The sequence below is a fragment of the Polypterus senegalus genome, chromosome 10, assembly GCF_016835505.1.
Source record: "Polypterus senegalus isolate Bchr_013 chromosome 10, ASM1683550v1, whole genome shotgun sequence".
NCBI classification, from domain to species: Eukaryota; Metazoa; Chordata; class Cladistia; order Polypteriformes; family Polypteridae; genus Polypterus; species Polypterus senegalus.
In genome coordinates, this window is record NC_053163.1 from 112,373,050 (window position 1) to 112,395,131 (window position 22,082).

General features: G+C 40.1%; 1 protein-coding gene across 5 annotated transcripts in view; it reads right to left on the reverse strand.

Moving 5' to 3' along the window:
* LOC120537423 (V-set and immunoglobulin domain-containing protein 4-like) overlaps positions 1 to 22,082 on the reverse strand; it is a 46,610-nt gene continuing 24,528 nt past the window's right edge. Inside the window, exons 2-13 of one of the 5 annotated variants that reach the window (XM_039766347.1) lie at positions 20,050 to 20,400; positions 17,589 to 17,870; positions 10,826 to 10,888; positions 10,664 to 10,735; positions 9,724 to 9,777; positions 9,584 to 9,631; positions 9,001 to 9,054; positions 8,512 to 8,565; positions 8,365 to 8,412; positions 3,101 to 3,211; positions 2,785 to 2,800; positions 1 to 564 (exon numbers count right to left, since the gene is read on the reverse strand). In XM_039766347.1, coding sequence (XP_039622281.1) covers positions 510 to 564; positions 2,785 to 2,800; positions 3,101 to 3,211; positions 8,365 to 8,412; positions 8,512 to 8,565; positions 9,001 to 9,054; positions 9,584 to 9,631; positions 9,724 to 9,777; positions 10,664 to 10,735; positions 10,826 to 10,888; positions 17,589 to 17,870; positions 20,050 to 20,400 — 1,208 coding nt within the window. In that variant the 3' untranslated portion in view covers positions 1 to 509. Of the gene's footprint in view, positions 565 to 2,784; positions 2,801 to 3,100; positions 3,212 to 8,364; positions 8,413 to 8,511; positions 8,566 to 9,000; positions 9,055 to 9,535; positions 9,632 to 9,723; positions 9,778 to 10,663; positions 10,736 to 10,825; positions 10,889 to 17,588; positions 17,871 to 20,049; positions 20,401 to 22,082 lie in introns of all 5 variants that reach the window. The other 4 variants (XM_039766346.1, XM_039766349.1, XM_039766350.1 and 1 more) reach the window with 4 other exon arrangements.

Sequence of the window (22,082 nt, forward strand, 5' to 3'; positions counted from 1 at the left end):
TAACACTTGCACACTCTAATTTTATTCACACTATGCTTTGACATTCAAAATGGTTATAAAAAAACCTTTACAAGAGAAATGGCTACTACTGAAGCTGCCCTGCTTATCCATCATGGTAGGTCCTTGAAGAATATAAAGACCTGACAAAGACTTTACTCTGAGATTGTGACCCCTTCCACTCACAACTTTTAAGAGTTTGGCCTAACAAAGCCAGTCCCATGACGGCACCTCATTTTAAATCACTGGTCAATGTATCATGAAGTAGACAGCTAAACCCATGTTATTGAACGAAACTTTTGTAAAGTAAGCTGCATATAGCGTGATATTTCAACACTGGATTCAGAACAGGGAGAACACACTTGTCCAACTTAACAACAATTTGCTAACTCTGAACTAGTGCCTTCTAGAAATGAGCACCCAAAGTGATGGCAAAGCAAACTCTCATGCACACACAAAATATCCTGCAAGTCTCCTGTTCGGCTTCAGCTTCAGAGGAGTCAGGATTTTCTTCAAATATTCAGGTTCTTAAGTTCAGCGGCATTGTCCAGGGGAGCGCTATTATACCTGCGGCCAAGCAAACAAAGAAAAGCACATTAGGAGTGTCAGTGGTCACTATTGTAGCTCTCCAAGGTGCTAGTGGGTGGATAATCAAAAGACACATCCTCAATAGCTTCCAATTTAGTTTTAGAAGAACGATTTGGGTATCAAAGAGGTCCTGATCTTTCATTGTCACTAACCTTCTGTCCAGATATCTCATTTATCAACCTCTTGATTTCCCGGTCAGCTCTTGATCCTCTGCTCTCTTCTGCTTTCATACTCGTGTCTCCCTTGTCTTCCATATACTGTGTGCACATTGTGTGCCTCACTCTCTTATACACATGTTATTTAAAGGAGTTCTTGCATACACTGTGCGAAAGATCCCACAATAATCATGGGGCTCAATTTGTGTTCCAGTGATGGCTGGACACTGGAATCTTACTCTGGTAGTTTGGAGTATATAATAAACTATCTATCAGTTAGGATGTGGATATCCTAAGTAGGTGAATCACAACATACAAGAATAAACAATTCTACAAACAAAATTCACAGCACCTTGTATGTCTCACAAGCACCACACAAGTCACTCTTCACAACATTTATTCATTGTGTGTTTATTGCTAAAATGGCTATTTGATTATGCGGATTAAGGTCATTGTACATCATGAACCAACTCGCCTGGTGCTGAAGCTCTAGCTAGTTAAGATCACAGAAGGCAGAATCAGGTCATTTCAAGGGTGCATTGTGAGCTCCTTCAGTATCAGCAGTCTCTGTCACTTTCTGCTATCCACCATCACACCCTTCAGTATCACTGAGATCAGGGCAAGCACCAATGGCTGTGTCGGGCTGCTGTTGATGTTTTTGCTCTTTTTTCTCGAATACTCTCAAGGTCCATCAAAGGACATACAGTATATCCTTTCTTTGCTGGATAGGCACCCACCACTCGAGTGTCTAGCCTGTGAAGCTGCATTCCCCCCCCAGCCTGTAAAGCCACTACAACATGTTTTTAAAATTCATTCAAGGAAATTCAAAGGGTTAATGAGGAGGTTCCCAGGTCCCCAAGTACTCTTTGTATTTTGAACCTTCCTTTCATGATCATTTATGGGGCATCTGGGTGATGTTTTCTTTAGGAGCTGCTATGGTTGAACACCTACTACCCCCTGGGGGCTATGAGGATTAAGATTTTTTGCAGACTGGAAGTGTTGCTATTATCATTCCATAACAGAGTAACATAACAAACGGTGTTACACTTATATTTGCTGTTCGCCTGCTCACCTAGTAATGGAGCCCTTTTTACGTTTCAGATTTGCTGGTATCCTATGCTTCCTCTGTAGATTTTGGTCTTTCTCTTTTGGATGTTTGCAGATATCTTGTTTTCTCGTCTTTCTGCTTTGTATTCTTTGATGTTCCCTTTACTTTACAGATTTATCCATCTCTTCCATTACAGAGTAACTTATCCCTTTGATTTGATTAGATGACCTTAAACTAATCTGACTTTTTTTGTTTCTGGCCAGATTCACATGCATTCACTTGTTCATTTTTCATAGCGATAAATTCCATTTCAGCATCTTCAGGCCCAGACAATTTACAGACAGCACTGAGTGCAAGGCCAGAACCAACTCTGGATGGGACGCCAATTCATCTACTCTGTGAATTTGCTTAATCCAGTTCAGGCAGGTGTCAGTCTTACCAGCAGCAGCAGTGTAAGAACCACCTCTCCAAAGGACAGTGGTCCAATGTAGTGGTCACTCTCAGACACAGGCATAGAGGAGCAATTTAGAGATGCTAGTCAACCTAACATGCACATTTCAGGAATGGAGGAGGAAATTCCTGAATATCCAGAGGAACCTTACACAGACATAGCAATAAAGTTGAACCTGAATACACAAACTCCACACAGATGGGACTGAGCAGGAAGTCAAGGCCAGGACATTTGGTTTTCGAGGTCGCAGAACTAACTGCTGAGCAGTTCACTCACAATGAAACAGTTTACCACCATCGAGTAACCTTAACACATTTTGGGATGTTTTGTAAAATGCACAGGAACGCAAGTAGAATCTGTAGTCCACAAACACACACACACAGCTGAGATTTGAACTCTGGATCAGTCATGCCACCTTACCACCCAGATTCCAACTAACAATTCCTTTTTAGTCTACCATAGTCAAAAGATTTATGGGCCTCTCACACTTTCCATTCAAGTCTCATCATACCTTGAAACAAAAATGTGATTTTCTTTTTGCTTACCCAAATTTCTTCTTCCCTGAAGAAACATAAAGAATAAAAAATATTAGCATTGCTGAAATCTCTGTGATCTGTGAGTGTTGATCATTTTTGTTATTACATGTCATCATTCTGTATTTATACCTTAAGCAGAGGAGATAAGAAGCAGAAGCAATACTGCTTTGTCGATCATGCAAGAGAAACAATACAATAGTGAGGCATGGCCTGCCAAGAATAAGAAATCAGCGTGTCTGGAACACTGGCAAGGGAAGATAGGCTTATACAGCATTACTACTGAAACATTTTTTTTATTTAATCATAAACCAGAGAACATTTGTACCTTTCTTCTTCCTCATGTAGATGCAGATAGCGAGGCTGATGAGAACAGCCAGCGCCACTGCACTGATCAAGGTGATAAAGATGACAGTCGCTAATGAAGAACGCAAGTGAGCTGCAAAAAGGCAAAAGAGAGACAACTTAGAGGCAGCCCTGTTAGCTGATTTCATTTTTTTTCTTACCACCCATCTTGCTAAGTTAAAACACCCACATTCTGGCTATGATGAACAAAGGCACTGTAGTAGCTTTTAATGTGCTTACACGTGCAAGGCACACTTCATTAAAATGGAATTTATGTACACTCTCCTCAACTCCAGAGTACAGAGTGTAAATCCCAATCCAGTTGCTGCCTTGGTGGGGTTTGATTGTCTTCTACGTGTCTGAGGGGGTTTTCTTCCAGGTGTGCCATGTAAGCTAACTGGTGACTCTAAACTTTATTTCATTTTATTTTTGTATAGCACTCTTCACTTGCTTGTTATGAGTGGGTGTAGGAGTCTGTGTGAGTGTGCTGGTTTGACGTCCCTGCCAGGATGTTTCCTGCCATATGCCAATGCGCTGGGCATAGATTACAGTCCACTTGATTTTGTATTAGAATTAGCATGTTAGGGCGGCACGGTGGCGCAGTGGTAGCGCTGCTGCCTCGCAGTAAGGAGTCCCAGGTTAGGGTTAGGGTTAGGGTTGTGTGGAGTTTGCATGTTCTCCCCATGTCTGCATGGGTTTCCTCCCACAATCCAAAGACATGCAGGTTAGGTGGATTGGTGATTCTAAATTGGCCCTAGTGTGTGCTTGGGGTGTGTCCTGTAGTGGGTTGGCACCCTGCCCGGATTGGCTCCTGCCTTGTGCCCTGTGTTGGCTGGGATTGGCTCCAACAGACCCCCGTGACCCTATGTTCGGATTCAGCGGGTTGGAAAATGGATGGATGGATAAGCATGTTAAGAAAATTAATGGAATGAAAAATTCCAGATGCCAGCCTATAATTTTTCATTCCATTTATTTTCTTAACATGCTTATTTTAATACAAAATCAAGTGGACTGTAATCTATGCCCAGCGCATTGGCATATGGCAGGTTGGAACCTGATGAAAAACCTGGTTAGACTAGGAAAGACCAGGATCCCCTCTGTCCTAAATTGCTTTGTGCAGGTTTCAAAATGGAAAAACTGATACATTCATTAAGGTCTGTTCTGGGAAGGCTTGTGTTCCTTCTCTATGAAGAGTTTACCAGGGGGCGCCTTTCTGAAATATTTTAGATAATGAAAAGAAACTGTGCCTTCATGCTGGATTCAGCTGCTGCTTTAGTGTGTGCGCAATTGCATTGTGTGTCAAAAAAAAAAAAGAAAGAAAACATAAAAGTGGTCTTCCAGATGATGCAACATGTGTTCAAACGTCCTGTTGCTTTTTGGAGAGGATTTTCACAAACTTCCTGTGAAATTGTGCTACAGAAATTTTTAAAAAGCAGAAGTAACCCATTTTACGGCTGGAGATGAGGAGGAGGAGGCTGACAGGATTTTTTAACATAATCACATTTTGACAGTCAATAATTACACAATGAGACTATGCCAAGAATGAGTGTCACCGTGATGGTTTGGACAATTTCACAAGTCAAGGCCTGAAGTGATTCCTGGAAATGTACTACATCACCTTATCTGTTAAAAAAATCTTGAGATTTAAAGATTCAGGGAAATAACATCTGAAAAAATCATTATTAATAATTAATTACATTTAGTCACGCGTCTCAAACCACTTTACATAGACAGAGGGGAAGCACTTCAAACACTAACAATGTGCAGCATCCACCTGGATGATGTGATGTCAGCCATTATTGTGTCAGTACGTTCACCATACATTAGCTATTAGGCGGTGAAGGGGTGAGAGAGATGGCCAATTAGGGGGTGGTGATTGGCAATTAAGCCAGGACATCAGGGTAAACCCTACTCTTTTTGGAAGATGTCCAGGGATCTTTAATGACCACAGAGAGTCAGGACCTCAGTTTTACATCTCATCTTAATGATGGCACCATATTTACAGCGCAATGCCCCTGTCACTGCACTGAGGCATTGGGATCCACACACAGACCACAGGGTAAGTACCCTCTGCTGGTCTCGTCAACTCCTCTCCCATCAGCAACTCAAGCTTTTCCTAGATGGTCTCCTACCCAAGTCCTGGCCAGGCCTGAACATGCTTAGCTTCAGGCGGATGACCCGTTCTGAAGTGCATGTGCTAAGGCTATAATTCATAAGTGTCTAAAGACACTTTATTAGGTACACACCAGCCTCACACAAGTTTATATTCCAACAAGGCATGCATCAAGCAGTATAAATCAGGCAGGCCAACATATATAGCATCAGTTAGTGTCAGCTAAGCTTTGGAATGGACAAAGTAAGTGACATTAGTGACTTTGAACATGGCATGGTAGTCAGTGCAAGCCATGTCAGCTTTAACATCTCCTAAACATATGTCATCATATGCTTGTCATGCACATCTGTTTCAAGAGTTTTACCAAGACAGGTGCAAAACCAAAAAGAAAACTTCAAGAGAGTGTGTGAAAATGTCAAAGGAGAATCATACAAACAGACCGATGGGCCACAACCAGCAGATCACATCCAGGTTCAACATACATCGGTGTGAAGAATGGCATCTCAGAACACACCACAACTTTGTCTCAGATTGGCTTCAGCAGAAGACCACCATGTTGGTTCCAATGTTCTCAATTAAAAAAAAAACAGTAAGTGTGTCCCCAGTGAGCACATAACCATCCAAATTGGACCACTGAAGAATGAAAAAAAGTTGTCTAGTTGGATGAGTTTAGGTTGGTTTTTCATCGTGCTCGCGGAATGATCAGAATTTGGTGCCATGAAGCCATCATGTTTGTTGTCCACAGATTAGGTCAACAGTGGTCATTTGATGGCGTGGAGAATGTTTTTCTGGCACACATTAGGATCTTAACTGAAGAACATCTGAATAGCAAAGTGTATCTGAACATCACTATCAACAAAGTTTACCCGTGTATTTCCAAAAGATACTGCACTATGTCATGTACAGTATCTGCACCAAATGGTTCCAGGAACATGATAGTGAATTTTCATTGCTTTTGTTCCCAGGGTGTCAACTCTATTAAGCATTAATGGGATGAGAAGAAAAGAGATGAGCAATGCAGTTATTTCTGCAGGGTACAACATACCTGCATGACACACCCAGCATCTGGTAGGATCAACCGCCAAAAAAATTCATGCTGTTCTGAAGGCCAAAGGAGATGCAGCATGCAACTAGATAGGTGTACTTAACAAGCTGACAACTCAGAGAATAAATATGCAATGACCTCAACCATTTCCAAAAACAGGAATGAAAGCCAATGTGTGATTTTTTGGAAGATTAACTACTTTCAAATTTCTGGGAATTATGTGAACTCTGAAATAAAAGAGTTCTTCTCTGTCTCTATTTGAGATGCATGTTTGGGGAGAGGTGATAGACTCACTAATATGCTACCTCAGTACAAAGATCCTGAATAAACACAATGGAGTGAGATAAAGGACTTCAGTTATAACCTATAGATTGCCCTTTGCAATGTCCTTAAGTCAGAGGGTTGGAGTCAGACAACTAACTGGTCATCTGTGTGTGATCAAGTGACCTCACTGAATTCCTGGGAAAACCATATTCTACCTGTGAAGGTAATTTAAGGGCAAAGGTCTAGAGGTTGGAACAGAAGGAAAGAGCAGAGTAAGCAGCTTTCTTAGTGAAGTTGTCTTTCTTGAAGCTCTCTGATATTATTTTGGGCCAGGCTAAGACAGCAGTACAATCTGGCAGTAATTCTTTGTAATTGGAGACAAAATCATGGCACCATGGGTCTGCTGAATATAAATATATTAGCATCAGAGCCAAAACTGTCTCTTTGGGCAAAAGTGATGCCTCTCTGGGCAATTAGAAACATCAAGACCAAGCAGAATTCACACATGGAATATTGACTATACCTTGGATGTTTAGTCTCATTCTTTGTTGCCTTTTGTATCTTTGATTTTTCTAAAAATGTTATGCTCTATCTCTCAGTGGTTTAGAACAGGGATAACTTTATGGGTTCAGGCTCATCCACACTTTAATATGTAATGCATATCAGTTGATATGATACCCATATATCCAATAGATATGGTAGAAGGAACAATTTCTGGCATAACGGTTCTTGTGCTCTAATGCCCCATTCACAGTTGACTTCTGCACTGCATCCATTGCTTCCCAGATAGGCTTATCCTGACCATATAATGAATAGATGGGTTCAAAAAGTGAACAGGTGGCTAGTTAGTGGAATTCCCATTAGGATGGGGGGATTAAGTAAGAGGAGTGGTGCAATCGTCAGGGTTGATAAGAAGCCTGTGCTCAAATAATTAATACTGGAGTTAGGTGGGTGAAAAGCTTATGAGGATATTAGAGAGTAGTTTGGTCTAGGATGCAACATAAGGATGTAGGTTCAGTTCTTTGTGTAAAACTGATATCTCCAAACAGTTAATGGATTTTTGATGCAAAGTTTTGGATTTTAACCAAGAACGTTGATATAACTATTCAGTATGACTAAGTGTGTGGCTGCTGTAATGGACGGGCATACCATCTAAAGTTTGTTGCTACCTTGCGCAGATGCCACAAGGATAGGCCCCCCCCCCCAATGATGAAAAATAAAACATTTTGAAAATGAATGGACAGATAGATACTTTAAAGATAATAGCAGTGTCTAGAAGAGAATTATCAAATGGTCGGGAAGCCAGAAGACCTCTTTGAAACGGGAATCTATAGCCAGCACATTCAGAGGCAAATGAAGTCTGCTAATACCTTTTGGAAGAAGACCAGTGAGGAGGAAGTTACAGTAATTCAGCTGAGAGGTAATGGATTCCTGAAAAAGTATTTCTACATCTGAGGTGGAGGGGTAATATCACGGTGCAGAGATGTTGCATAGATGAGATAATGAGATTTTAACGGCACTCAAGATACAGAAGTCAAAGTGTAAGCCGCTGTCAGAGATGATGTTGAATAGCAACCATTAATTAGCCTTTTATGTCCCCTTTTAGGGTGCATGCACTTTGGAAGAAAGTTGTAACTTGAGTGCATGGAGGTTATTCCATTTACTCAGGGATGCACAGTGGGTGTGCCAAGGGATCATCAAGTACAAACTCCTTAGGCACCTTGCCACACTGCAACATCTATCACACTTGGGCATCCTGCATATATACAGTACATATAACGAGGAGCTCATCCTCTCAGTACAAGAAGGGAAATCAGCTTCTTACTGGTAGCAGTCACAGCTCTGCTGGTGGAAGAGTACATGGTCACAGCTCCTTAACAAAAAAGAGCAAGTTAGTTAGTAACTGTCAAGCGTGTACTGCCGCTTAGAGGGTGTGTTCACAGGGCAGGGCAGAGCAGAGCTAACATGATACCTTTCTCGGCTGGGTTATGGTGTTCAAATATCTGGAATGGCACATTATACTGAACTGGTAGACAAAGAAAAAGAAACTGATAAGTTTGAGAGGGCTAGTCAGTGACAGGACACCTGAAAGTGAAGATCATTAGAAATGTTTACTCAAAATTAAATAAGTTTTCTGACAAGTGAATACATTTTAATACTGTCACTCCTACCCTGGCACCTATGACATTGAAAACACCATATATAACAGGCTTGGCATTTTATCCAGAATTATGGTACAAGAATTTTTAACACTGCATATCTGCCATAGGCAGGCCGTCTCAATGTGGAGGAGTTCATCCTCACATCCTCTCTGTTGAAATATAGAACAGAACATTTGCTTCTTACTGGTAATGGTGCTGGCTCTACTTAACAAAACATAGCCAGAAAAGATAATACTGTAACAGTCAAGTGTATACCGCCCCCTAGAGGGGTTTTACAGTTTAATGAGCCAAGATGATACCTTTGTCAGTTGCGGCATTTGTCTCAAATAACTGGGATGTTACATCGTACTGGGCTGGGAGAAAAGAAAAAAAGAAGTTGGTTAATTTGGAAGGGGCCCTCCATGGCAGAACACGCAAAAGTGGTGCTCAAAAAGAATGTTTATTCACAATTAAGCAAAGCCTTACAAGTATATACACTTTAATAATGGCTTCTACAATAGCACCCATGACACTGAAGAAACTTTATAAAACAGGTTTAGCAATACTTTCTTCTCATTTTAGTCTTCTATAGCAGGACACTTCAAACTGGTGATAAATATGAATTTTTATTCATAATCAAGCAAAATCTTCTAACGAGCAGACACCTTCTAATGCCACCACTCCTTCCCTAGCACCTATGACCCTGAAGACAAGGCCTATAAAAGATGAAGCTGGCCTTTTATGCAGTATAGGATCAAGTAAGACAGGTACTAGATCTTCACACTCCTGATACATTTCTGCACACTCCATTTTCTGCCATAGGCAGGCCTTCTTTTTGTAAAAAGGTTCACTCACACAAAGTGTCTCTTGAAGTGTAGGTAGGAAAGAAAACTTGTTTCTTACTGGTAATGATGCTGGCTCTACTTGAAGAAGGGTACACAGTCACAGCATCTTAACAAAACATAGCAAACAGAGTTAATATAACAGTCAAGTGTATACTGCCCTCTAGAGGTGTTATACAGGTAAATGAGCCAAGGTGATACCTTTGACAGTTGACTTATCCGTCTCAAATACCTGGGATGTTAAATCATACAGAGCTGGGAGAGAGAGAGAGAGAAAGAAAAAGAAGTTGGTTATTTTGGAAGGGGTACTCTATGCAGGGCACCCAAACAGGGTAATCAATTATAATGTTTATTCACAATTAACCAAGTACACTTTTATAATGCTGCTATTACTTTAGCACATATGACCCAAAAGAAACTTTATAAAACAGGCTTAGCAAGCCGTTCATCCAGTACATGTATGAGTGTGACATGAGTAGGTTCCTTAGACAGTGGTGCTGATTTTGCTTATGAAATGCAATGCAGTCACATTTCCTTAACGGAGCATAGCTATGGAGTAACACCAAGGCACATATTGCCCCCTAGAGGTGACTGGCAAAAATCAACCTTCTTTGTCAACCCGGTTATTATTTTCATATATTCTGGACAATTTATCATACCAGGCTGGGAGAAAAAAAGAAGGTTATTTTGAATGGTGGGTTAAGACATTTGAACTGGTAAGCAATGCTTTTAACACATAAACAAGGCCTTCTGGCAGGCAGACACAATTTAACAATGTCACCCTTATCCTATCCCCCTCTGAAGACCCAGAAGAAACTGCTTATAACAAACTACGGAGATTCTATCCCATGTAGGAATACAGCACTAGGTACGGTTCTCTTCTCTGTTCTTCTTGGAGATGGGGGACTTCCCCTTCTGTGCTTTTTACAGACAATGAAACATGGCAACGGAATCCATTTTGAATTCTGCTGTCCAAATTTACTTTGATTGCACTTTTATTGAATACTGCATAAAGTGTCTGAAAAATGGGAACAAACTTAACCAGTTTAGACATCCTGCTTATTGGAGTGCATTTACACAAATTTCCTTTGAAATTGTAACAAGAAATGTCCAAAAGAGAAAAGCACAAGTAGGCCCTTACCAGGTTTAGTGCTAGTTCTTGCTACAGAAGAGCAGAAGGAGGAGGAGGAGGAGGAGGAGGTGGTGGTCAGAGCTGCTCAATAAAACAAAATGAGGGCATTTAGTAACACTAAAGTATGCCTTCACGTTTCCAGGTGGTTGATCAGGACACACGGTACTGTACCTTTACTCTCATCCTCGAAGTCTGGAGATGTCGTTTCATGCCAAGCTCCAAGAAGAAAGGAAACTGGTCAGAAAACAGAGCTAAACTTAACACTTAATAAAGAAGCACATTAACACTGGCAAGGTTTTCTTCTATCCTGACAGTTTCATCTGGACACAGTGCCTTCACTCTCTTCAGTGGAGAAGCAACAAGTGAAGGTTTGTGGGTTACAAAACACATCTTTGTGGGTGTTTCTTATTGAGCTGTTATATCTACAGTACAATGAGTCTTCTCTTCCTGAAGTATAGCCACTTTCTCCATTTGGGTGGGTTTCTGTGTTTAAGTGGGAGCAGAGGACTTGTGCTGAGAATCCATGGAGATGATGTATAAAGTCAGATCTGATGTTGTGAGGTGAGCATCTGGAAAACACCAATCCATTTTCAGACAAGCTAAGGGCAGTTCAAAGATTACACAATGAGCCAAATAAGAGGAGCGGGGCCTGATGTAGTCAGGTAGACTGAAAATATACATCTAACAACAAATGACGCAGTGCAAAGTGGTAAATGCAAGAAATAAAAGAAGGAAAACTTGAGGCTGGACTCAGAAGCTACTCCATGAATCCTCAAGCAAGACCTAGGTGTCCACACGCTGATTGTTGTTGCTGACTAGTGTAACACTTTAGTTTAGGTATGGCTAAAATGCATGTCTTACTCATTTAAGTAACAAGACCTTAACAATGGCTTCTTTGGGGCTTAATTAAACTTGTAAAACATCAATAAAGTGGTTATACATCTCTTTGCAGTGTGATACATGAAAGCCTTTGATACGCTAGTAAAATGACTTATGAAGTTGAAGGATTCACAGGTCTTATACTGAAGTATCTAATTTTAAAAGGAATGTTCCACCTCTGAACGTTCCTTAACTGAAGCATTGTAAGGGTTATTAAATCCAAAAGAAGCCTTTGTTAAGGTCTTGTTTCATGAAAGTAAATCAAATTCATTGATTGTCTTATAACATTTAGTTTTATTGATAGGCGTTGCAATTTTGCGGAGTTTGCCTCGCTGTCTCCATGGAATTCTATCCAGGCGTTGCTTATGACATTATCAGGTTTACTAGTATAAAGGTCTTCCAAGTATCCAAGACTGGAGCAATTATATAGCGAATTTACTTTTCAACTTTGATTTTTGGTTTGTGTTTTGGCTCTGACAATTCTCTCTTTTGATTTATAATTTTGAGTTTTGTTTTGACTTTTACTTCAGTCTTTCTTCTGATCCTCAAACTCTCTTCTGGACACACTTGCCGTTTGCTGTTAGTACAACTACCTGCTTGTCTTTTAGTGTGTCATCTCAATAGGTGCTTTTTTGTACTGACTTGCTATATTTTATTATTTGTTTTCTTATTTTATCTCTCATGCTGATGATCTTCCAATGTCCAAGGTAGCAGCAATGTTAGACCTACTGTACATATGGGACTGACATCATTTTTCCCTGTGTAAAAGCAGACCTGAATGAATGGCAAGGTTGTCTTTTAAGATATAACATTTTTAAGTGTTTCATTTTTTATGCCAGTGGACGTTGTTATATTTCTCCCTTTTTTCTTTTGCTTGAGTCAGTTTTGTTTTGTTTTGTTGCTTTCCTTCTTTCTACACGTGTAATGATGTCTTGTTGCTCTTTAGGAGCTAGCTGATTTCAGACCATCATCTACCTATGTGTAGATAAGTGAGCGACACAAACACATACAAGTTTGTCTGAAAGGCCTTCTTAATTGGGTGGTTTTTATTCTTCATTTACTTGCCTGAATCTTTTATTGAAGATTAATTACAAGATCAGGACACATCACAGTGTTTACATATTTTATTGTAGAATTGAAGAATAAATGGGCTAAGTGATATGCTCAGCATCACACAATGAATCAGACGGAAGAACTGAACCAGTGACTTTGTCATTTTTAGACTTGCGTTAGGAGCTGTCATGGTTTTGAGCAGCTTGGTGTTGTTTCTGTTCTATCTTTTGCCTCACTGCTACTGCTAAAATCCTTTTGCAGCAATGACGAGCGAAACAGCAGATTCCTTTTTGCAGGCAGTTTTGCCAAATTGCCCCAAAATTTGTTTCACGTGTGATTTTACATTTGCAAAACGTAAAAATCATCAAAATGACATTTGGTGGTATTTTGCTTTTTTGGGGATCAAAGGCAAAGAGTAATGCTTCCTAATGGTTATTCCATGGCTGAAACTGCTAACTTTATCCTCAGCTGCCCTCCAGCGCCCCCACAACTCCTTCCAGTTGGTCCCATAATGGTCTCTTCTGTCTTGAGCACTGCCTGCCTGTACATTCACACTGGCAGCTCCTTCTCATAAAGCTCATTTGGGATCAGAAGAAGCACCATCTGAGTTAACATTCTCCAACTCCGTAAGTCAATCCAAGCCAAGAAACTTCTAGATGCTTGCCAGTGGCTACATAAGCAGGCCAATGGATTTTGAAGCAGAGAAGCACCTCTGGCGTTCTTGCAGGTACATGCACCCCAGCACCATCTCATATTCCACCATTTGCAGCTAAATATATTCTGCCATGCTATAGAACATGGAGAAAAAGCTTGCAGATGAGATGAAAATATATGTATTAATGGCACGACTTTTGCTTGTGACAATACCCTAGTTATTCTGAAAGTATTATCATGAAGCAAAACTCTAATTTCACTTCAATTTTCTGCAAACAGTTTTGTTCATTACTATTTGGAAGCTCATCAAAATTTGTCATGAATATTAATGTATATATTTTTTCATCAACCCATCTACCAATCTAACCCTTTATGACCTTATCCACCTAATCGTAGGTGTGAGAACAAAAGCCCAACTTAGGAGTTTCAGTCCAGCATGAGGTACCAATAAATGGCAGGTAACAATCAACCAGTGTGAAGCTAACATGCACATTTTTAGAATGTGGGAGGAAAACTGGATTTTTATTTACAGTACCTTCTGTGTGAACATACTGGTGTCGTTCTGCTAATCTCTTGGGTCACTGTGCTTTCCTCTTTTCCTAATTTGTTGCTTTTCTGATACTCATTTAGGTTTACAAAGTTAGGATATACATTGTGGTTTTTTGTGTGCTCTGAGTTGTACTTTCATTTTTAAATCCATTTGTCATCATTCTGTGGACTCCACTGTGGCCACAACCCTGCTGTTTGTAGCAACAGTGCTTGGTGCCATCACATGGTGCGGTGGCAGTGAAGCTCATGGTGTCAGTATGCTGATGCTTTAAATCTAGCATAGGGACAGAATGCAAGTAACGAATGCAGAAGTAACAAAAGAAGAAGAATGAAAGAGAAAAGAAGCAAGAGAGGAACAAGGAGAAGAAAGGAGAGGGGTTAGGGATTTTAAAAATCACCTCAAAGTTTTGGATAGTTTAGTAAGAAAAGGAAAAGAAAGAAGTTTAAAGTCTAATGAGCTTCAGGAATAGTTTGCTATTTAATAGAGAAAAGAACTAAAGAAAAGAAATTCATGGTTTATCATTTACTCTCGTGTTTAGCCCTTCAAACCATCCATGTTTAACTCAATCTCCAAAACTTTTCTCTTTTTGGACACTTAAACATAACGGCAAGGGTCTGCCACATTGGAGTTGCAGCAGATTTGTTGTTTCAGTTTTTTCCATTAGTGCAAATAGAACATTTCAGGATACCAAAGTGTCACACACTGAAGTATTTATTGAACATACTCTTTGCTGTATACTTGAGATACCCAATCAGAGTGTATGCTTTTTAAAACAGCTAAATCATTCAGGGTAGGACTCTTCATAAACAGTGGTGTCTACAGTCGTCATGTGTGTGCTGTTTAGGTGTCATCACCGAGGGTGCATTGTGTGTGCAGTGCAGCTTTTTAGTGCTGAGATTCCTGGAAAAGTCGAGCCACTGGACTGCACTATGATGTGTCACCTTAAAAAGTGCAGTTGTCAGTGTGACCATCCCATAATCTGGTGTACAAGCCAGAACAAGCAGAAAGGAAACCAAGATGAATTTTATTTTAAGTCCTAAATCCAAAAGATAATATCAAAAGACACGCAATAGGACAGAAAACAAGGTAGGGAAAAACAGGCAGCAGTATCCAAATCACTGGAGAAAAGGGAAAACTCGGAAAAAAATCCTGTTAAAGTCAAAATCACAAGAAACCATTGGTGAAAGGATTTCACCAAGGCAGGCAAGATGCTTCATTTGTCAGGAATGTATAAATACAATATATACTTAACGGTAACAGCAGTGAGATAACAGTAAAATCAAGTGAGATTTCTTTGAGCGGGGGTGAGAAACGTTGATATATATATTGTTTATCACTGCTTATTATTTTGGGTGCCACCATTGCAATGACTTATGGGCACTGCCATTTTATGTGTATGGTAACTATGATGCTATGCAGTTGCTAGGCATTTTAGTGCACGTGTAGCATGACATGTGACATGATGACTGCATAGTTAAAGCAGTGTCCAAATTTTGTTGGAAAAAAACAAAAGAAAAGAACTCATTGAAAGGCTGAACTAATATTTTGTATTAAGTTATGGTTATGACATTGATTTTGTATTCCAACTTTGATGTTAGTGTCCAAACCTTGTATGTGATGAACAATCCTTCTCTTTTCATGTTTTTGACCTTGGCAACAACTCTTCAGCTCTTTAATCTCTGCTACTCTAGTTGTTAAATTAGCCTGGCTAAATTCTCCTGCTATGTTCCACACAGGGTTCATTTTCTGGCTTGATTTTATTTTCCTTTGTATTTTTTATTCATTTTCATGTGTATTTTCTTGTTATGTAATTTTTTAAAATGTTGTTATGCATTGTGTATATGAGCATCAGGGCTACTGTATATTTTGTGCTTTGTGGGTTGAACCCCAGGAGGTGGGGCCACCATGACAACTGCTGAGGTACAGCCCTCCACTATTATATACTGGAGGAAGAGATGAGTCCCTTCATGGTTCATGGATTGTTGGAGAGTTAGCATCATTTTGTATTTATTGTTTTTAATTCTTAGTTTATTGGATTTTTGCTAATAGTTCTGGGATACTGGTTTGCACATTTTGATTTGTCAGCCTCGGGTTGCCATTTTAGGCATAACTATTTTGCCTTATATTTATTGTTTATTTTGCCATTTTGTGCTTCTTTTTGTTCATGTGGATGCATTCTTCATTTATATAGATTTATTACAATAAAGATACAGTGGTTAAGGTTTTGAAGTTCAAATCCTGAGGTTGTGGGATTAAATCCTGCTACTGACAATTTGTGACCACAATCAAGTCACTTCACCTGTCTGTGCTCCATTTGGAACCAATTGAATCTCAGATGTTGTAAGCTGCCTTGGATAAAGGTGTCAGCCAAATCAGAAGTAATTAAAATCTTTTACCTTGTCTTAACAAGCCATAAATATCATAGTTTACCCTCTCTTTTGAAAAGCATTGTTGTGTATTTGGGCTATTTAAAAGTATTTTGAATTTTTAAAGCCTGAGCTCTATTTTATACCTGAGAAGGCCTGGAAACCTTCTTCTTTAGATTGGGGTCTGGCTATCTGGGAAGTGGCCTATTTTGGGCAGACTAGTGAAGTCCTGGTCTGGCTTTGCATGTATTTTGTGGCCTGCAGCCCCTTTCACCATCCTGTGTGATTCATTTCAGACCAGCTCGCTTTTTAATCTCCCTTATCCTTCCCATTATGTAACTACCTCTTGATTAATTCACAGCAACAGGAAGGTCTGGGGGTAGAGACTAAGCCAACTGATAACACTAGTGTCTTTCAACTGCAAAGCCCATAAATTGCATGAGGGTGTTTTTTAATCTTTAGTCCCTTCTCTCTGTCTCCTGGTGGGGGCAGTTACTTCTATCTGTAAATATTTCAATTGGTAATTCACAGTGACCTGCATTCAGCATATATGAGTCTTGTAGTTTTTCTATACAATGACATATTTTGCTGCAAAAAAAAAATAGAATGTGTTTTACAACTTTTTCGTAACATCAACAGAACATCAGCTCTCTTTGTAAATAAGTGTCAAGAAGAAAATGAACAACACACAATGGAGTGGGCTTCACCCTAGGGGCCCTTTAAGAGTCAATAAGCTGTCCTTCTCTAAAGTGGAACAAATTATTATCCTTTTAGTGCAATTCCTAGGAGTAATTCTGAGATGCTTGATCAATATGGGCACAGATCTGGTTTCTGCATTGTGTTCAGTGGATCTGGGTGTGTGAACTTGTATTGGATTAAGCAGCTTCAGAAAATGGATAGATGGTGTCAAGTGCCTGAGTATTATGTGCCCCTTAAAGGGGCTGATGTTGAGGGTGCACAGAGGAAAGATCTGGGGGTGACACAGGCACTTACATGTTTTCTTGTTTCACCCCTTAACAGATGGTTATGACTTGGGGGATGAACCATAACCTCTAATAAAGCCCAATCTGTTCTGGCCGTTCCTCATAAAAAGACACAAGATACGGGAAATCCTCCTTTTTCTAAGGAAACCAGTGGCACACCACACACAACTATGGAGCCATTCTAGGCTTTCTGCAGATGAGGATTTTTTTTTGCCTTGCAAATGACAGTTACACAGGGTTACCACTAGTATCCAAACCCTTTTTATGATTTAATTGTTAAAACAATTACATTTCTAACCATATCTCTCACTTCTTACTTGGTGCTGGATTTAGTAAACTCATGATGGAAGTGGTTGTTCTTTCCTTTGCTGAAATATTTAATTTAAAAGACGAGGCTAGTCAACCTAATGCCCAAGTCTTGTCTCCATTATCAGTCAACACATTTTTACCTAGCACTGTGACCAACACTGGGTCACTCTTCCTGTTGATGACCTCTGGAGCCTTATTTTCAGCCGTGCAGTAATACTCGCCACTGTCGGACAGGGTAGCATGACGTATTGATAGAGAGCCTGTTAACTCCATCACCTGCTCGAAGCCATCTGACTTCTTCTTGTACCATCTGTATTTGACAGGTGGAGACCCGCTTGTTGTGCAGTACATCCTCAAAGCCTCTCCGTCAAAGATAGTATGTGGGGACATGACATTGGTGATCACTGGCTTTGAAACTGGCACTAAACATACATGAGAAAGAAAAGAAAATCAAGCTTGGCTGAGAGAAACTCAGTATTGAAGCCTCAGGAGGATACCCAGAGGATCATCAACTAAACCTTCCCTGCATCAGTAAAAGTGTTCAGATATTAACATGTGTGTGCAACCTCAGCTACAGTTCTTGCCAACAAACTGAAATACACATGACAATGTAATAGTTCCATACTATATATCGAGCACAAAGTACCACTTCTCTGTGGAACTAGATAAGGAAATTCATTTAAATACACTGGGAGAACATTGCTTGAACATCTACAGAAATCTACCCAGGACTTTAACTAGGGCTTCCTTGACAATTATAAGGGGTCCCTTGGAAATCTAAAGTCCTGTTTGAACTCATTATATCCTGTTTGTGATTTTCATGGACAGGACATAAAGGCGCAGTCAGGGATGGAAGGGTGTTCAGTTTGGTGGCCTTACAATTGAGTCACTGCTTTTTACAGATGACACTGTCCTTTTGGCAATGAACTCCAGATCACATTGGGATGGTTTGCATCTAAGTGTGAAGTGACAGGGATGAGGATCAGCACCTCCAAATCTGACACCATGATTCTTGGTAGGAAAAAGGTGGACTGTCCTCTCAGAGAGGGAGGTGAGTTATTGCCTTCAGTGGAGGAGTTTAAATTTCTTTGGGTCTTGTTCACGAGTAAGTGGAAAAGGAATGGTGAGATAGATCAACAGATAGGAGAATTGAGTGCAGTCATGCGATCACTATTCTCATCTGTAGTGGTGAAGAAGGAGCTGAGCCAGAAGACGAAGATCTTGATTTACCAGTTGATCTACGCACCTGCCCTCACCTATTGTTATGAGCTTTGGGTAATGAAAGAATGAGATCACGGGAATGAGTGGCCAAAATTAGCTTTTACAACTCAATTTAAATGAGGTGAGAAGAATTGACATCCATGAGTGTCTTCAAGGAAAGCCGCTGACCTCTCTGCATCAAGAGGAGCCAATTGAGGTGGTTCATGCATCTGATAGAGATGTCTCCTGGACGTCTCCCTGCATGGATTTTAAAGGATAGGACTAGCTGAGTGGAGACCACAGGAAACTCCAGTGGGTCGCAAAAGGATTATAACTCCCATCTGGCTTAGGAACATCTTGAGATCCCCACAATTTGAGTTGTGGCTGGGGAAAGGACTTATGGACCTCATTGCTAATACTGTGAACACTGTGATCCAGTTTCTGAATAAGCGGTGGAAAATGAATGAATGAAATAATGAACTCACTGTGGACTTCAGGACACTTGTGAGGGAATCCTGAGTAGTATAAAAACCTAACAGAACTCACTAAGGATACTGAAACATTTGCTACAGCTACCTGATTACCAGTAACTCAATAGGCCAGATACAGTAATGTCAGCACATTTTCTGTAAGCCCCTGGTTATTAAAGAAAGCTGCTTGGACTCATTTTGGACATTTGACCACTTGCAAATTCTTCCTGGCTACTCTACAGACCAGCTATAATTTACTAGGGACATCTGGATAAATGCTATATATGCCTGGGCACTCAAGAGTTCTATTGAATGAATTAAAGTCATCTAGAAATGTGCTAAATTACTCTAGCTATCTGTCAGTAATTTCTTCACTATGAAAACCTGGACACTTAATAGAAATCATTACAGACAACCCAACCCCATTAGAGACCTGTTAGATGTTATTATCCACAGCCTGACATTTCCTGCAGCTCACTGCCTTCTCTAGACATTTAATAGAACTCGCTAGTGCCATTTTCTTGATACTCTAGAGGCCTGTTGCATCTCATTATAGACATCTTTCACTTGCTGTAGGTCCCTTCATCATCAAAAGGCCAGTTAGAACCTACAAGGCATAACTATACGTTTATTATGGTTCCCTGGGTGCTCTACAAGTGTAATGTATATCATTACTGTATTAACAACTGGTCACTGGCTTGGCCACACTAAGCACTACCCAAACAATTTGACTGATGTTAACTGACCATTAGGTAGGGACCTTCATAAATTCTTAGAAACATGAGGACATGTCAGTGTTTACTAGAGTCTTCTAAAGACAAGCAGAACTTTACTAGGGACCTACAGGCCACATCCATAGACATTAGAGGCTTTTCTAAGCTAATTGTTCTACCTTATGGTTGGTTATTGAACACATTCGAGATGTTCCTACCTCTGAGTATGATGATCTTGGTGTGAGCACTCAATGGTGTTATCTGGCCATCTTCGGAGCGCAAGTCAACTTCACAGATGTAATCTCCTCGGTCCTCAAAAGTCACCTTAGTTAAAGTGAGGGACACGTTTCCCACTGTGCTGATGTCTGGCACAGAAGCACGTCCTCTGTATTCCAGGAGGGAAATGATGCTCTCATCTCCATGACGGGAAAAGATTGACTTTTCTCTTGTGGACTGCATGATTGTCCATTTCAGCCTGTTCTCTGAGTAACTGGAAGTTGGCTGGTAGGAGCATGGAATAGTTAGGTCTGAGCCCCATAAAACTGTGATCTCTTTGATGCTGATTAGCTCTGCAGTAAAAAAAAGAGCAAAAGATGTCAAATGCCTACTTTATATGGTGACATTTTACAGGGAATGTCATTCCCTTTCCTATCCTTTTGTAATTATATCTATTTATACATAACACCACAGGGACTGCACCTAATTTTGTAGTATTTGTTACAATGACAATAAAGATATTCTGATTTTGATTCTGATAAATTAAAGCCAAGCAAGTCCCATTTAAAGTTTTTTTGTGTAGTTTTTGCATATGCATTTTTTGCAGTGCAGTATAGAAATAACCTTGAACTTTTTTCCTTTGCTGATGGATAGTCACACAGCTGTTTATTTACATTCTCAGTAATGCTTACGTCATTGGCACCAGAAGACCCCCGTGACCCTGTGTTCGGATTCAGCGGGTTGGAAAATGGATGGATGGATGGCTTACATCAGTTCACGGTTGTGAAAGGACTGATGTTCCAGTCCATCTCAGGGTCTAATCACTCACTCACTCATACATACAATCATATAGTGTAATAAATCCTTTCACCATGAAGCACATAAAGGGAGTACAGGCCTCAAAACAATCAGCCAAACCAGGGTTTCCACCTTCAGCTGGCTCCCCAGTATTGACCTCACCAGTGGCAGTCAAACCCCAAACTCCATAGACAGACTTCACAACTGTCTTGGCCCAAAGATGGGGGGCAAAACCTTTAGCAAGCAAGCATAAAAATTGTACACAAAAGGAAATCAGGAAAACCATTAAAAACCTCTAATGCAATAAACCCCATAACTAAGTTCCTTTAATGCTTAATTATTTATTGGAAGGATTTAGAAATATTTTAGAAGGCAGGAGCAAAAAACTCAATAAAACTAAATAGGCTGAAGCAACCAAATACAAAAATAGAACCGGACAGGGCCATTAATATGGAGCAGGGGTCAAAGCCAGTACATCCAATATCAAAAAGAAGCAAAGACCACAAACAAGAAGCAAACACCAACTGTTCCAAAGCATGTAAATATCTGTTAAAGTTGCAAAAGCACGCCTAATCATGACCACTAGAGGGAGATATACTTCCAAACCGGTACAAAAAGCAGACAAACACAGGCACTGTATTAGTATAAAGAGGTTTTATTTCCACAAATGATGCTCTGTGATACTGTGAAGTTTGAGATAGCAAAATGGAGTTGCCTAAAACGCAAAACAATACAAGCAAACAAAGTCACCAATCACAAAGCCAGAAAATATTTTGAAAACAGCAAAAAAGTCAGCAAATCAGAAGAATATAAAAAAATCCACAAAAGCACAGTAAGACACAAGAAATCATCAAACTGAAATGAACCACCAGAAACTAATGGAGACCCTCTGGATTTATAGGGTAGAGGACGGTGAATGACAGGTTACCCCACCTCTTGGGGGAACCACCCATAAAACACACGGAGCATACAAAAATAAAGTCATGTAAATAATCAACAAAAGTAACCTAACAGGGTGGAGTGGTGGCTCTGAGGATAGGGATCTGCACTGGCAATCAGAAGGTTGCCGGTTCAAGTCCCGTTAATGCCAAATGGGACTCTGCTGTGTTGGGCCTTTGAGCAAGGCCCTTAACCTGCAATTGCTGAGCTCTTTAAGTAGTCAGAAAAGCGCTATATAAATGCAAAGAATTATTATTATTAACATAAATAAAAGAAACAAAAATGAACAAAGCCGACC